At 35.3% G+C, this 17,008-nt stretch overlaps 1 protein-coding gene across 1 annotated transcript in view; it reads right to left on the bottom strand.

The window, feature by feature from the left end:
• The window catches only part of KNTC1 (kinetochore associated 1), a 33,677-nt gene that overhangs the window by 1,334 nt on the left and 15,335 nt on the right, over window positions 1–17,008 (bottom strand). The window contains exons 32-59 of the mRNA XM_019620916.2: window positions 16,609–16,910; window positions 15,929–16,101; window positions 15,663–15,760; window positions 14,582–14,723; window positions 14,159–14,215; window positions 13,506–13,669; window positions 12,896–13,000; window positions 11,904–12,032; window positions 11,191–11,307; window positions 10,686–10,795; window positions 10,245–10,455; window positions 9,756–9,845; window positions 9,226–9,397; window positions 8,763–8,821; window positions 8,399–8,615; window positions 7,786–7,859; window positions 7,019–7,229; window positions 6,801–6,910; window positions 6,133–6,182; window positions 5,411–5,489; window positions 4,671–4,789; window positions 3,978–4,113; window positions 3,562–3,657; window positions 2,705–2,761; window positions 2,230–2,284; window positions 2,093–2,156; window positions 1,853–1,982; window positions 153–242 (exon numbers count right to left, since the gene is read on the bottom strand). Of these exons, the coding sequence (XP_019476461.1) occupies window positions 153–242; window positions 1,853–1,982; window positions 2,093–2,156; window positions 2,230–2,284; window positions 2,705–2,761; window positions 3,562–3,657; window positions 3,978–4,113; window positions 4,671–4,789; window positions 5,411–5,489; window positions 6,133–6,182; window positions 6,801–6,910; window positions 7,019–7,229; window positions 7,786–7,859; window positions 8,399–8,615; window positions 8,763–8,821; window positions 9,226–9,397; window positions 9,756–9,845; window positions 10,245–10,455; window positions 10,686–10,795; window positions 11,191–11,307; window positions 11,904–12,032; window positions 12,896–13,000; window positions 13,506–13,669; window positions 14,159–14,215; window positions 14,582–14,723; window positions 15,663–15,760; window positions 15,929–16,101; window positions 16,609–16,910 (3,417 nt within the window). The remainder of the gene's footprint in view (window positions 1–152; window positions 243–1,852; window positions 1,983–2,092; window positions 2,157–2,229; window positions 2,285–2,704; window positions 2,762–3,561; window positions 3,658–3,977; window positions 4,114–4,670; window positions 4,790–5,410; window positions 5,490–6,132; window positions 6,183–6,800; window positions 6,911–7,018; window positions 7,230–7,785; window positions 7,860–8,398; window positions 8,616–8,762; window positions 8,822–9,225; window positions 9,398–9,755; window positions 9,846–10,244; window positions 10,456–10,685; window positions 10,796–11,190; window positions 11,308–11,903; window positions 12,033–12,895; window positions 13,001–13,505; window positions 13,670–14,158; window positions 14,216–14,581; window positions 14,724–15,662; window positions 15,761–15,928; window positions 16,102–16,608; window positions 16,911–17,008) is intronic.

Here is a 17,008-nt window from a genome sequence, read left to right as displayed (position 1 = left end):
TAAGAAAACAGCAAATTCTGCTATAAATTTCAGAAGTGTAGGTTATGTCAACTGATTTTTGGCAAGGTCAGAGGAGAAAGGAAAAATGTTGTGTACAGGTATCATCAAGAAAAGCCTGTAAATCAAAGGTAAATTAATTAAATCTTTCTTACTTGTGAAGCAAAAGCCACTACTTCTCCAGCATTCATATGCTCATCTATTTGTTGCAGCACAGTTTCAGTATTACATGTTGACAAGAAAGCCTTGCAAAAAAAAAAAATTGCAAAAAATAAAAAAATCTGCAAATAATTGAAGTAGAAGTTTTCCCTTCAAAACAAGTACTTACTCAGGAACAATTAATATTTTAAAACTCAAGGCACAAACATGAAACTCTCAAAGCAGGATCTGTGCAATCTGAAGGAGTAGTAATTCCTATTGCTGTTAACAACTGTTTACATGTTCACATGGGTGGATAGTGATAGGACAAGGGGGAATGGTTTTAAATTACAACAGGGGAGGTTTAGGTTGGATATTAAGAGAAAGTTTTTCACTCAGAGGGTGGTGAGGCACTGGAACAGGTTGCCTGAGGAGGCTGTGGATGCCCCATCCCTGGAGGCATTCAAGGCCAGGCTGGATGTGGCTCTGGGCAGCCTGGTCTGCTGGTTGGTGACCTGCACACAGCAGGGAGTTGAAACTGGATGGTCATTGTGGTCCTTTTCAGCTCAGGCCATTCTACGATTCTTCAAAAGTTATTTTCATGTAGATGTTACAGGTTTTTTGACTCATTGCCATAGATTTTTTTACACTAGTACTATGATTTGGGAAGATCTTCCTGACCTTTAACTTTTCTGAAGGAAAATCTAAGAACTTAAGATACCTTTACTAGTGCCAGTTTGCTCATGACAGATACAAGAACAGCCTTTAACACTTCATCTGGAAGAATGATGCAGAGCGTAAATTAATGGAAAGAAAGAACAGAAAGGAAACTAAATACATGTATGGGGATTGCTAGGTCATGGTCTGAACCAGTGATTGAGTACCAGGTGAGAAGGCGTGGCTAACCCAGGGCACACAGCTGTAAGCAATGCACCCAGGGTCCACCTCTCCCCACTCTCATTTAAGTGTTTGCAGCAGAAGAAACAGGATCTCTATTTGGAGCTCTCCCCTTCTAGAGGCTTGGCTGACTTTCAGAAAGGGTAAGCCACTTCTCCTTGTATTGTCTTTTGAATTGTATCTCGATGAATGCATTTATGAGCATGTTTGTATTCTGGTAGAGAGCCATTTCATTGCCTTCCTTTGCTCCATAAAGTATATCCTCACCATTTGTAAGAGAAGGTTTACAAGAGAACTTGTGTATCAAGCATCTTTATGAGCAGGATTCAATAGATACAATCTGTTGTTGAACTAGCTTTCAGCAATTTTGTGGGTTGTCAGTAGCTTTGTACACTGCTTTGGCATATGTCTTGTGTGTGTTTCTGTTTGTTTTTTCTTCCACGTGCATTGACTGTTTACCATAAGCAAATGTTTGATGTTAAGGAACCTAAAACTTGGGTGCATGTTTTCAGGATGCAGGTGTGTAATCAGCCACTAAAATCTATCTGCTGAACCCTCCCAGAAGGTACTCTCTAACTCAAAAAAGGTAGTCATATAGCAAAGTTGCTGAGAATGACTTGAAGCTTAAAAAATGAGTAAGTGTTCACATGATCTCTTTCAGAAGGAGAAGTTTGAGGTAATAGCCTTTGTGGGTGGGAGATGTCTAACAGCTGTTGGCAGCGATAGGCTGCTGCTAGTCTAAAACTGCTATCTTCCAGTCTCTGTTGAACATAACACACGTAAAAGGCATTTCCCTTGTTGCAGTATATAACTTCTTTACCTGAATTTGCTGCTCCCGCTTCTCAAACTGAGGAATCAGCATCAGGCATCCCAAAGCAAAAGCTGGAAGGTCCAACTGTGCGTATTGTTTAGCTATTCCAATGACATCCAAATCAGCCAGTACAGGACACCTTCAGGAGAAGATGAGGAAGGAAGTTCTCAATCATGCTATGTATAATCAGATGGCTCAGTGTTGTCAGCAAAACCACTTTGAGAATTTTGAGCCAGATCAAACACTTACTTGAGCAGAATCACAAAACACTCACAGCATTCCTCTATCTGTTTAGGACTCGGTGGACATGAAGCTGAGAGATAAAGAAGCCATGATAAAGTAAATAATTTAAGTTGCTATACAAGCATGCTAGCTAATAATCCTACCTGTGAGAAATGGTGATAAAACCACACTTCGCCACGCTCGACTGAAGCTGGGAATCTGTAGACAGCAGAATTCTAAAATTACAATGTTGCTTATTTATTTACTATACTTGTGAACACAGACAGGTGGAAGGAACTGATGAATTTTTCTTTTATATTGATGAACTATTCCCTAACATTGCTTTCCTCACCTCGTAGTCTAAGATCTTGCTATATTTTGACTGGTAGTTATTTAGTCTAACTTTAAAAACCCTAAAAATAAGTGTTTACTGACCACAGCATGAAATAACTATGTTAATCAGTAATTAACAACTATACTCACCTGCATGTTGCAGTGTCATAAAATAATAATTCAAAAGGCATCTTTTCATGCACAACACCTCTTTTGGTAGATGGCTACCATTCACTTCCATGTACAAATGTGAAGTTAGACTCCTGCTCAAGGAAGAAGAGTAGGAGCCACAGAATACTTGCTTACCTGCCATAATGAGTGAATCCCAGTAATTGCTATCAGAACTTTCTTAAGATAATGAATCTGAAACAAAAATAATCCATTATAAAATGCTACAGTGTTTTTAAAGATTTGTTAATTATGTACAGAACTGTGTTATGCTTGTTGTCTACAGGATGTCAGCTTAGAGTTCCTCAAGGCACTTTTGCTCCTGTGGGAGAAGTGACATGCCTTAATTAAGCTATCATTAGCAGCAGTGGCATATGTTGTCTCAGCACCCACTGGTGCTGAAAACATTAGGATTTCATCTTTTCTATTAAGTGCAAAGCTCTTATTAGACTAAAGCTAGCTTGAACATCTGCTGTTGATATACCAATATTGACAGGTACATCTATTACTTATTAGGTTGTAGCAGCACTACCTCTGATTGTCAATCTGTAATTAAGTAAGATTGTGAATGACAAAAATCAGGATTATCATCGTAATAAATTAATTATAGGGGTAATATTTTTTGAGCATAGGTGGTGTGTAATTGTGTGAAAATATGTATATGCAAAGAAAAATAAGCATATTGCATTGTAAAATTATAATGATATGAAGAGTTATCATTATAGAACTTATTCTTGCCATCTGAAAGGCCTTCTGCCTTCAAAAAAAAAAAAATTAGAACCAAAAAAAAAGAGAACAACTAAAGATCAAAGTACTGTTAAAAGACAAATTTCTCAAAGCTTCATTGGTCTAGTGCCAAACAACCTCAGCTCTAAATTATAGATATGTGAATTGTAAAATCACTGTGAATAACTATTACATTCCTTAGAAATCTGTGGCTAAAAAAAGGCTTTTTCTCACCTCGCTGCAGAACTTCATGCTTAAAAATTCCTTACCATATTGAAACCAAGAAGTTTCTGTAGTAGGCCATTCCACAGCTGGAAATCGTATACTTTATATTCTAGGCTAAGTTCAGTCACCAGCCTGACAGCCTAAAGGAGAGCAAGGACACAGTGTGTTCTCATAAATACTTACTCTCATGATCTTCAAATCTTTACTGTTTTCCAGTGTAATTTTAGATTCTGCTAGCATTACAGGGACTTTTCACTGTTGAAAGATTTCAACCAAACCATGCTGAAAATTATTTTATGTATATGAATAGAATTAAATAAGAACAGCAACAATAAAAAAAAGTACATCTACACTTGATATATATATATATATATATGTATTCTATTTTCATGTACTACCATCTACCTGGAAATCTCATTTACCTGCCCTTTTTAAATTGCAAAGGATTTAAAAAGAATACCGTGGGCTCATGGCTGTGATTCTTCCATAGCCCCTTAATCATTCCTTCCTTAGGACTCTTATGAAATGATTCATAGGTATATGGAATATTCAAGACTTCAAACTCTGCCAGGTAAACGAAGCATTTTAGAAAATACCTGTAAAAAGCCACAAAAAAAAACAAAAATAAGCTAATGATAAATATAACTTTCCAGTAGAAGCCCTTAACTCCAAATTGCCAACATGGAACCTATATTCTAGATATTTTCTGTGGAAGTTAGCTGTATATATATTTTCAAAGAAATAAAATTCTTGTGGGATTTTGTCTAACTTTGCAGAGACCTGTGTCTTTGTGTGACCAATTTTGAACTTAAAAGGATAATTTATTCTCAAAATGAGCTATTCAAGACCAGAATCTGAACAGAGTCCTAAATATATAAAGAAAATATTTAAATTGCCACAGAAATAACTGCAGTTTATGAAAATAGAACAAAATAAAAACCTGTATAATATCAGGTTTACAAATTAGGTGTCTGATATACTGGACTGCATTATAGTGAAGTTTAAATACATAATCATGCTCATCAACAATATGTTTTAAAAGCTCAAAGGAAAAAAAAAAGAACAGATTCTTAAAATATATATTCTTTCCAAAGTCCATAAAGACTAATAATACATCATTATTAAGGAAGACCTAAGGGAAAATTCATCTTACTTTACTTTCTTAATGGGTTTCTTGAAGAGTGATTCCACAGTGCTGGTATCTGCCAGGTAGAGCAGACACTTAAGTGCTCTGCTCCTGTGAGCAAATGTCAGCTGATTGACACCAATGGGCTGGGGGGGATGCAAAAAACAGAGTGGAAAGTAGAAGTTAACAATGAGTGGCTGAACAAGAAAGCAGCTCATGTTGTAGGATTTTCTTAAGATTTCTGGCAGACATGCGTGCATTTCTGCTAAACACTAAGTTCAACATTTATTCTACCTAGCTAAGATAGATTGTCACCTTCCAAGAGCACTGCTAAACCACTTCTCTTCTAGATGTAAGGCTATTAATGCAGGCAAGAAAAAATATTTGTGATTTATAGTATCACAAATATCTTTAGTAAGGATAAAAGTTTGAATTTGTGCTAGAATGATTTTCCCTCTGTTCAAATTCCACGCAAAGTGAGCTAAAATATTATTGTATTGGTTTAAAGTTCATTCTAGAAAATGTTTTATTCAGATTAATATTAACAATAAATTCAGAAAACCCAGAGAATGTTGCTCTTGGCAACATTCAAGGAACACCACAGCTTTACTCCAAAGGTGACATATGGGGGTAGAGAATCATAGAGCTCACATAAATCATCCACAGCTTTCAGGATGAACCAATGGAGGTTGGTAGATGACACTTGATTTTAATTACAGATGAAAATCTAATAAGTAGCAAGCTAAAACTAGGATTTAAAAACTTACAGATGTGGCAGATGTTGTAATTGCAAAAAGCATTCTTGAACTATAATCCATTGGGTGTGACTGAAGTAGATATATAACTCTGCAAAAATGAATTGTTTTTAATACAGCATAGCTACTGAAATGCAATGAATCAGTTTTCATTCAAATTTAAATATATCTCACTGTCAAAAAGAGTTTGAGGATAAGAGATTCCAAGGAACGTGAGAAGAAAACTTCCAAATAACTCTTAAAACTAATCTTAGCATAACTCTATCTGTAAGTTACTGCAAATCATGTTTCACTACATAATCAGTACTGACTGATGTCACCAGAAAACAAGAACACAACACACATGATATAACCTTCCAGAGAACAAAAGAAATTATGCTTCTTGTAACACCTGGAAGTAATTATTTTTTAGACTGCCTTAAAAAGTAGCTCTTGCACTAACAAAGTAGCAGAACTGGAAGTGCTTGGGGGGTAGCTACACCTCCTCTGCGGCTCTTAGTATTTACTAATCCACAAAGAAAATTCCATTTATATAGTAGGAAAAAGCACTTGCATTTTGGAATGTCAGCATTTCTGCCCTAAATTTGTTTAATTAGTATTGCTAATAAGAATTCTATCTTACAAGAGGCTGAGGAATAAATTCTGAATCACATGTAATGTTAAGTTTCTTGAAAAAGCCAGATAACTTGCAAGTTAAGAATAATTCACTGTTGCATACAAAACAAAGTCTGTACCTTCGGAGTTCTTCATCTTCCTGTGCATCTCCAAAGATATCTTGAGTTTTCTTTAAAAAGACATTAGAAAATAGTTTTGAGAATTCTCTGAATTGTGAACTGTTAGGATAAATAGCTGGTTTATCCTTTTATGACAGGGTTTAGGCAAGTTGGGCTCCCCTGCTGATATAGCCAAGTGAAGGGATTTTGGTTTTATCATTTCTTTCTTTATTTAATGGTGTGCTTGGCAGTCAACACTATTCTTCAGTCCCTCCCCCTGCTAACTGGCATTTTGAAGCAATGTTTGTTCCCTGCTCTTCTCATAAAGCTGTATGTTGCATAGGCAGCAATTAACTCTACTGAGTTGCAATGGGGTAGGATTCTTCATCTCAGTGATTTAAAAAGTCCTTTACTTCTTTTGACTGGTGACACAACATTAGTGTAGCATCAAAAGTGAGATTTTAATCTCTAGACAGAAAAGAGAAAGCACTTCAACATTCAGCGTTTCTAGTTCTCTCTAGAGAGGCTGACTTGCAACAATATAAAGATTGTTAGAATTGTGAATTCAGGTGCAGCTTAAATAGATTAACGTGCACTAAGAGTGAATCACTAAGGTTTTTGCACAAGTGAATACACAGACATGTAGCTGGATGTTTATCTTCAAAACCCAATCTTCAGTGATGACTTACTTCTGAGGGCAGTGTATTTGGACACAGCCATTTATTCAGCAGTTTATTCAAAATTTTATTCATATCCAAGTTGTTAATTTCAGCTATCTCCTTAGCTGCCATATGGATATCTACATAAACAGAGACAGTATGTTAACAGACTAGTATGACTTAGCCTAGTGTTCTTTATTAACAACAATTATTTGCACCTTTTGAAACGAGATTATGCACATGCTTACCTGGATAATCTCGACCTGTTGGATTTTGGATTCTTTGGTCTATACTGTGGTGTTCGTACAGTAAAACAATAAGGTTTGCTGGTTTTGCAATAGACTTTAAATACTCTGCAGTGTTCAGCTTGTAGGTTATTAGAACATTTTCTGTTGCTGATCGCTTATACTGCATATATAACTTCTTCTGTAAGACTTCTGCTTTTTTGTGTGATTCATCCTTTAGGAAAACACCATAGTTTTATATAAAACAATATATTCTCATATTAAACAATGTATTCAATAACTTCTCAACAATATTATACGGAATTTGATATTTATAAGCAAGGATGAGGTTCTTATTTATCCTATTCTACCAACCATGAAATACTAGCTCAAGGATGAAGAGCCAATGCAGATTTATTTTATACACTCCTACAAACACGTAAAGTGTCTTGGAACACATAAAACAAATTAAATATGCTACTTATCTCACAGTTGGAACAGACTCACTCTGATTCTCCTGCAGCAAATGCTCGTAATGGGAGAAACAACAACAACTTTTTTTTTTTTTAAAAGTTGCACATTTAATTTTTTGCCAGGTTGTAAACAAAAGAATGAGGTTCCCCTGAGGAGTCCGTTAAGCAGGAAGTCCCCAGAAATCTAAGAAATCTACAGTATCTAAGAGGGCTTATTATGATACACTTTGTATATGCAAAGCACCAATAGACAAAGTGAATATAAATACCTCACTATAAAAAAAAAAAAAAAATACTCTGCAAGAAGTTTGCTGTTACCTCAGCAGTAGTATTCTTAAGCCATTTCTCAGCTAGACGGAGACAGAATTTCAATGCCTGAATCTGGTCAGGACCTTTTTTTTTTTTTAAAAAAAAAAGAAAAAAGAAAAAAAAAAAGGAGAAAATAAGTGAAATTAGTTTTCATGAATCTCCTTTACAGTATACAGAATATCTATTTTAATCTCTTGTTTGTTTCTTTTAAGCTATTTAAATATTAGGAGAGCTCTTCTTCCTTAAGAGCAACAAAATTATCTATTCAGATTCTGAAAAGGGAGAAGCTAACTCAAACTTGGCTGAAATATTTGCTTCTGCAGGCAAACTTGTCTGGCAGAACATGTTATGTTGTGGAAAGCTAAACATTAAAGAACTTTAAGCATAACTTAAGAGGAAAGGAAGGAAAGTATTTAATAGTGATACTGGATTATACAATGGGTGTCATTCTAGCCTTTTTGAAATCTGATGTAGGAGCAAAATGTGGTTTTGTTCACCAGCTTCCCCAGGAAGTATCCAAGAATAGTATTTGGTGTTTGATTACAGCCTAGCTTTTCTTTTCCTAAATCTATTCCCCTCCTATCATTACTTCACCCATCCAGTCATCAGATATGCATCTTACCTGTGGGAAATTCTTGTGCAATCTTATGGGCCATAGCTACAGCCCACTCTGGATTAATTATAGACAGTAGATATGACTGAATTGTCTGCACAGTTTTAGTTGTTTCCTTGTTAACAACTGATGTATACCCCGTGTTTCTCATTTCAAATATTTTTGGTTTCAACTTTTTTTGAAAGATATGCTGAGCTGCAGACATGTGCAAGGTATCCAGTGAAACCTAGAAAATTATTAAAGAAGACTGCTGTCAAAATGTCTACAGTGAGACCAAATTCACACTAAAGACAGAAAAAAAAATTGTACTTTTTTCATATAGAGGCAAAAAAGGAGAATCTAGAAACAAATCCTTTTTAAGATTCAACTTTACCTTCATTAGTTTGGAAATCAACAGAAGTGTTGGGAAAGATTCCTCACTGAGCTCTGCAGCTGCAAGGAAAAAGACAGATGCTTATGGCAGTGTCACAGTCCTCTTGCAGCTTTCTCATGAAATTAAGCACTTGCAGTGTTGTTAAGTGCAGGCCTTCCCTGAGAGTGAAGGGATGGAAACTTAATTATTCATGCTGCTCTGGCATTTAGGATGCAGGGATGACTCTGGTTTTGAGGTGATTGAGAAAATCATTTGAGGACTGTATTTTGCATTGTGTATATTATCTTGGCTTGAGCCAGCTACCTGGGAGCAGAATTGCACTCAGAAGCACCTGGGAAGGTAACTGTATTAGTAAGGAAATATGGTTAATATAAATAAGGACTTGAAGTAAAACTTCAATGTTCACAGTTAACAGAGAAAAATAAGCAAGCATATATAAAGCCAGGAAGAATACTGAACGTACATATAATGTTCCAAAAACACTGTGCAGTTCTGAAGAATATCAAATGAAAGGGTAGTCTGGTTTCAGAAGCTGGAGATAAAGGAATCATGTGCTCTGAAACATATTGGTGTTCCAGGTCCACTGGTGGGGAAATTCTTTTATATGACTCCAGATGTTTGAGAAGGCTCAAAGCCTATGAAGACAAAACAAAAAAGTAAAGTAAAAGGAAAAAAAAAAGACTGTAAGACCACTCTATTCCCTCTTCCCTCTCCTGAGTAAAGTGTCTAAGATAGAAAATGCATATAATAGATATATATGTGTACATGAAGAGTTGCTGTGTGTCTGTAGAGTTTTTATCTCTGTTATGAATTACTGTTGAGAAACTGCTAGAGATCAGTAGCTTATTTTCTGAACGTCAGCTGCATAGATAGCTAATGGATAATTCCATTAATTTCAACAGACTCTAAATAACTACACTAATAAATAGGGAAAAACAAAAGAACAGAACAACGAATTCATTATCAAGGTAGCAGCACCATATTTGGACATACCTGATTGAGCTGAATACTGGTATTCCTTTCATCAGCGTTCTGTATCACTTTCAAGACAATTTCAATAGTTTCATAGTCATAAGGATCAAGCTGTTCAAAATAATGACCTATTTTATAAGATCTTACATGATTTGTCTTACAGAACATAAAACTGAGTTAATCTTTTCAATTTTAATACAAACTAAATTGATATAACATTGAAGAAAGAATACAAGCATCACAGCACATTTCTCTAAAAAAACAAAAAACAACAAAACCCTCCACTTCATAATACTAAATCCTAAAAGAATTGTCAAGGTATTACACAGAAAGACCAAACAATTGTAATGAAAAGAAAAACCTGTGCAGCTACTATTGTCTTTTTTTTTTTTGCTCTTGTCTATTTCTAGGGCTCTGATATAGTTACAGTATGGTATATTTATTTTTTTCAGAAGGAGCTTGGCTTTTTTGTCTTTGTAGTTTTTTTTTTGTTGTTGGTTTGTTTTTTACCTTGTACAATATTCCACTGAGGCTAGTGACCAGGTCATTTGGGCTTTTCAGCAGAGGAATTATTTCTAGCACTCTAGCCAGTAACGTGTAATGAGATTGCTTCTCACTGTATTCTGCAGAGTCATCTTCGACGTGATTTCTATTAGCATTCTTGAGAAGAAGTGTTTCAATGCAAAGCTGCAGTGCGGCATCACTGTCCAGCATGAAAGTTCTAGGAGAGGACAGAATGTTATTTTTACTTCGTGACCTCTGATGTCGTCATTATTTCCTTATGACCAAATTCACCAGAGACCAGTATGCATTCTGATTCATACTAGTTTTTTTTTAAGAACTATTTAGGTAATACATACAGCCATAACTGCTTAAGCTAGAATAGATTTCTGTAGGCATGGTTATCATTACAGTAGCAATTAAACAGAATAGATTTGACTCAAATATTACCTGCAGTAATTCAATATGAGATCTGTGCCTACTTCTGGATTTTGTACAAGAGTTCTTATGAGTTCCTTCTTCCTTATTGGTGGTTGTCTAAATACAGTCTCAAAAGAAATCTACAGATAAGGAAAAAATGTTATCATCCTCCCAAAGAAGTCTTTTGTACAATACTAAGACTAATTCCTTATATAGTTAACCTTTTTGTTTTTCTTTAGTTTCAAGCCAGAGATTTTTAGAGCAGGAAAGAACAGTATGTTTGTTGACTGTGCTCTGTGCCCAATAATCTTCAATATTCAATACTTCAATACTCAACTACTATATTTCTCATTTTCTGAGCTTTACTTAAAGAAGCAGGCAGAATAAATAAAATAAAAACAAAATAAAACCCAACTTTCCTTACTCTTTAAGAGCAAATCATCTAAAAGCAACAAGCGCTGTATGTATCAGAATGTCTTGACTTTTCATCAGTTATTAAAATTCTAAAATAATAATAGATAAAAACCAAACTCACACCAAATTTACCAAGCTGGATACCCCATTCTGCATCAGTTATCAGCTCTCGGAATTTTTTTTCTTCTGCTGCTTCACCATATTGGATAGCAAGCTGTGCTCCAACCAGAGCTACTGACTTAAAGGAATGGGAAGGGAAATAGAGGTACAGTAAATAATCTGAAAGCTAGGAATTGTAAGGAGGAGCTTAAACAATTCACAGATGATTACACAATTGTAACATAGAAACAATCCTTACAGAATATAATGTTAGGATTCCCTCAGCTCCTGAGTTGGCAGTTGAAAACTACTTGAAAACTCAGGTTTTATCTCAAAAATATTATGCTAGTACTGTGCTACTCTAAGTGCAATGAATGCATTTATCTTCCCTTATGTTTTAATTTATGTTTCATTTGTGAAAATTGCAGTTAGAGAACAATTCCTCCAAAACACTGGAGGTTTCAGTTATAGTGCCTTAGGAAAAAACAAGAGATTTTTTTTTTTTTCTAAGCTTTGGAATAAGTCATGGTTAGCTAACCTAATGCCTGGACTTACGCTGTGCTAACTGTTCACAGCAACTCTGTGCAGTTTTACCATGTAGCAAACAGATTGTCACTGAGAGAGAGCAACCAGTTCTAACAGCCATACCCGTTTCTATGCGATATTGCTGACATCTTGAGGAATCTCTTAAACATTCTTTATATACTAAGGAAATATATTGTCTTGAGAATTTACCAGAACTTTTCTGTAATTTTGCCACGTGTTGTTTATGACACCCCAGAGCTTATTAAACGTATCTTCCCTGGGCAAAATAGCACAGTACCCCAGTGCCAGGTCCTGATCTATGAGACGACAGTTAAACACCTGTGTTTGGGGGGAAAAAAAAAAAGTTAAATCTTAAAGTTTTGTTTAAATAGGTCTGTTTCTATAAAATATAACTAATTTGTGTTATGCATTGTTGCACAGCTATTGAAGCGTAACACCTCTAACTTAAAGATGCCTTGAATGTTTAAGTTAGGGTAAAAAAAAAAAGGGAAGAATAATAAGTGTTCTTTTAGGAATTTTAGATCAAAAACACTGAAGTCTAGTCTAAAAGTTACTGTTCTTTGTCAGAACTTCCTTAGAAGACAGTACATTCTAGGTTTTACAGAGTGTTAGAAAACAACAACAACCACCTCCCTTCAACTAAAAGTCTAAAGACCTAAAATTGAAACTAAGATTAAAAATAATTTTTATTATAATGTAGGGCACTTTAAAGGCTCCCAAAGAGGTCAGCTCCCCCTATATATAACCTTTCAAGAAGAGCAACAGGCATACAGTCCAAAAGCCACAGTTTACAAGAGGCTGAATACACTTGGGCTACAACACATTCCTGCCAGCATGAAGGTATCAGTTCAAAGTCTGTTCTGTAATATGTGCCCCAGCTGTGGAAAGAAGCAAGGAAGCTGGGAATGAAGAGGCAAATGCTGTCAGGCAATCCAGGCCAGTCCTGCCCCATTGAAACATGAAGCTGTGGAACCCAGTCCCCTTCTAACATTTCAGTTCTGTCGGTGCATCCCCTTATCTTCTGTAGGGTTCCATGGTGTATGATTTTTCCCACAATGAATGCATTTCGTGGCATTTAGCCACACAACAATTTCAGAAAGGGATTGTGCAATAGGAAAGGGCAGCCCCTCCCTTGATAGGGAAGAAAGAGCTTTTTCTTGGCCCTTTCAGAGAATTCTTACCTTGTGTAGCAAGGTCATGATAGAGGTCGTAATTATTGATGCGGTCGTCTGTTTCATAGCAATGAGAAAACCTTTGATTTCAGCTAGTGTATTGCCATCATGCAGCTAATACAAAGAGATAATCAGCACACAAAGATAAATTCCAAGTCTTCAACTTGTCATTTACAGAATACTAGGAGAAACTGTATTTTCATATTTAATTACGGTCTTAAACAGATCTCTTCTTTAAAAAAATATATATATCATTTCCTTACTGTTTTGAGAAGAGGAGCTTTGCTTGAACATTTTACTTGTACGATCTAACCAAGGATAATACAATGTGAAAGAGTATAACAACTGACTACTAACATTCGTTTTATTCTTGGTCTCCCTTCAGACCCTAGAGGTTTAGTTTACTTTGCAAAGAGAAATGGAAGACCATGAGAAAGAGAAGAAACTACCAAATCCTTTCACAAAATGAGTGAACATCTGATCAGGCGGTAGTAATTATAATGAGGTCATGGAGGTAGCCTCTCCCTAACCCATCAAATACACAACTCTAAGCATCTTAAAGCTGGAAAACTTTTAAGACTTACTCTCAGCAAAATTCAGCATATAGTCCTTGTCATACCTTCTCACCCAGAGATAAATCCATGTTGTTTGAGATACCGTGCTGAAGACAGGATCCAAATGAGCAGACTATCAGCCGCAGAGCTAACTCACACTGACTGCACTCCATGAGGTTTTGTAGCACTGCACAGATGGGAGTTCTAGCTGGCAGTAGAAGGTTCTGTCCTATAATATATTTCAGAAACAAACTCAGAAAACAATTAGAACCTTTGTATTAAGCATATTGTTCTTGAATGTTATCTGAATGAGCATATTGTTCTGAATTATCAGAATGCTTTTTCTTCACCAAATTTATGCCAAAAGATGAGGCCTAGCCTCCTTTGAAATTTTGAGTTTTCAGAGTTTCTAGCATAGTAAAAGCTAAACGTTTCAGTTAAAAAAAAAAAAAGAGAAGCTCATAGTAGTAGAACTTCTGTACTGAGGTATACACTTGGACAACATACCCAAAATTACAAGATTTGAATAGCAGCAATTACTCTCTAGTTGAGGGACTTCTGTGCAGAACTGTTTTCCAACCATGTGGCTTTAAGTGGAACACCCAGACTGCTATTTAAAAACTACAAATTAGTCTCTCTTGCATAGGTCTAATTTAAGCCTGACATTTTTTGGTTGTCTTGTTTATACTTTTTAGTGGTGAATCTGCCATTGTGATACCTTTAATAAATGTGCAGTTTGCCAGGCTGGTAGAGTCCAAAGGATACAGCTTGTTCTCTGAAAGACAGATAAATACAAATTCACACACAAATTCAGTGTGCTGACATCCCAGCAACAACATAAAGCCTCAAAGTGACTTAAAATCACTGTACTTCAGGGGCAGTCCACAAAATAGAAATTCAATAGAACAGAAGACACATGAATTCTAAGAGCCAGGACTACTGTTACTATTTTTTTTTAAACTGTGCTGCATATTTATATTCTATATCCACCCCCCCAAATGAATATTGCTTCCAGGAGCTTGTCTGAGATTTTTGAGGAGTCTATTTACCCTCAGACACAGGTGTCTAATTGTCCTAGATGAAGAAATCAACATGAAATACAGATGGTACACTGACTCAATGTTCAGGAAAGTAAGTTTACCAGAAGTAGGTAGAAGAGAAGAAATAGTTTCATATATGACTGGAAGAATAATCTGTGGATCAAGAACTATCCCATCTTCATTAAAGAAATCATTGTAAGTCCATTCTTCATAAGGATCTTTATCTCCACCAAAACATGTTGTCTAAATAGAAAGAAGAGCTAATGAGTATGTCTACTAAAAAACTAAGTATATAAAAGGTTATGCTTTTCAAGTAAAGAAATAGTAAATGATCCTTTATTTGTAAATGGCTTCTATCATACTACTTGTAGTAAATGTCCAGTAGTGTTAAATACATTTCCCACTTATGTAACAACCATTTTTCTTTTTCATGTTGTGTTAATGTAGTTGTACAGCCAAAAATCAATCTTAATTTATTGTAGGCTTTCATAAACCTTCTCAGCCAAATACTATAATTAAACATTTTTCAAACATGATTGTTTTTTTAGAAAAATAACCTTCAGTGCATAAGTATGGTTGCCTAGCCACTTTAATCTATTCTACTCAAACTGTAAGAGTCCATTCACTGCAAGCAGCTCAAAGCATCGCTTGATCTGAGCAAAAAGCAAAGATAGTATTCAAGAACTCAATCCATCTTGCAAGTCTTATAAAACAGTTGGGAATGCCCTCACACAAGAGACACTTAATAAAAAAAAAACAAAACTGTCCCATCTCCCTCATTACGTTTTAACATTTTTTCTTTTTTCTTTTTTTTAAAAACCATTTTTAAAGTCAGATTTCTATGCTTTCTGGCAGTGTTGGCAGCAGTCATTCAATAAAAGCCCTGCTATTTTCAGTGACACTAGTAAAGATTTATTACGCTAAAATGAAAGCTGAGAATTGCTGCTTGTGCTTCTTGTTTGTGCCACTGCTGCATTGCTTGCAGTCTACACTTTACACTGAAATACACATGTTCAGGGAGATTTTAATCTGTAGAGCTATGGGCTTTGATCTTGTTTTGTTTCTTTTTTAAACAAACTGATTCAGTATTGCTGGAGAAATAGGAAATATATATACAGTGAACTCTATTTAGTTATACAGAATATTACATATATTCAAAAATATTGAGTTAGTAGAAATTACCTTTGCTGTAAACCCATAGTTTTCTATTTGGCACTGTCTGTAAATTTCCTTGGCAGCTAAAGTATATTTACATAGTTCCAGAGAATCTAGTAGCAGATCTATGAAAATATTAAGATCATTAGTATAATATGAAAGGATGGTTCATGTGCCTGTTTTAAAGGTTAACATCGTTTTGCAGAATCCATTTTTGCAGAGGCGTGTATAGAAATTCACTTTTGGTTGGTTTTCCACTGGTAATACGTGTAAATGATAAGAATAATTATTACCTGGGCTACATATTGTAGCTGCCTGACAAGCCATTTCATAGATCACTGCAGGAAGGTTCATGTCTTCAGGAGTGATTGCTGGAACATCACCACCCAACATATGACAAAGCTTTTGACAAGTTGAGAACAGTAGCCTCCCTGTTTCTTTATTACAGTGATTTTTATAGAAGTCCCTATTAAAAAAATGAATTTAAAATGCATATATGTATAGGTAAATGATGATAAGAAATACATTTAACATTTTCATCTGATCTTTCTGTGGGGAGGTAGCAGTAAGATTAAACTGACAATGTAGCCATGAGGAAGAGACAAGATAGAAACCATGGAGTGGTACGCATGGTCAATATACAATGGTTTTCTTCTATCTGTGTAAGCTGTGCAGCTCTCTTAATAATTACTTAATATTCTATCTTGCTTATCTCTTACCAAATAAGCCACAGAAAATCTCTTACTTAGCAATCATGCTATGATCAAAAAAAAAAGTCAGTTTTCAGAGAAGACAACTTCACATTCATGTTACATAAAAGTAATTTAAACATATTTTTAAACACTCATTTTTAGAAAAAATCAAAAAATCCTCATCTTTTCTCTACACAGCCACTTCCTTTTGCAAAAATATCAGAAATACTACAGAAAAAGTGCATTAAGAGTTAAACTTTTGAAAATCTCTACAGTTATACCTGCATATTTTTACAGCATCTTCAACTTTTCCAGCATCTAATGCTCTCAAGGCCAATGTTGTACCCAGCTCTTGCTCTGATCTTTGCAGAAGCAAAGCCATTCTGTACAACTTTGACTCAGTAGAACACTTCTTTAATTTACCATCTTTTGTTTTAGAATTTGTTGTTTGTTCTTTTCTAGACTTTGACAGATATTTGTCAGTTTCATAAGCATTTATGTGCTTTTCAAGAAGTGTCGACATCAGAGTAGGATTCCCGAAGTCTTCAACTGAAAGAAAGATATTAAAGTCTTCCTGCAACAAAAAATAAGATGGTTATTTGTACTCATGTAACTTCCTTTAGAATTAGTTTTCTAAATTAGCTATATTATCATTTTGAAGCCTGTTGAAAATACAGAGAC

The sequence above is a fragment of the Meleagris gallopavo genome, chromosome 17, assembly GCF_000146605.3.
Source record: "Meleagris gallopavo isolate NT-WF06-2002-E0010 breed Aviagen turkey brand Nicholas breeding stock chromosome 17, Turkey_5.1, whole genome shotgun sequence".
Taxonomy (NCBI): domain Eukaryota; kingdom Metazoa; phylum Chordata; class Aves; order Galliformes; family Phasianidae; genus Meleagris; species Meleagris gallopavo.
The sequence above is the reverse complement of the archived record's forward strand: the minus strand, read 5'-3'. Positions and strand labels throughout refer to the sequence as shown.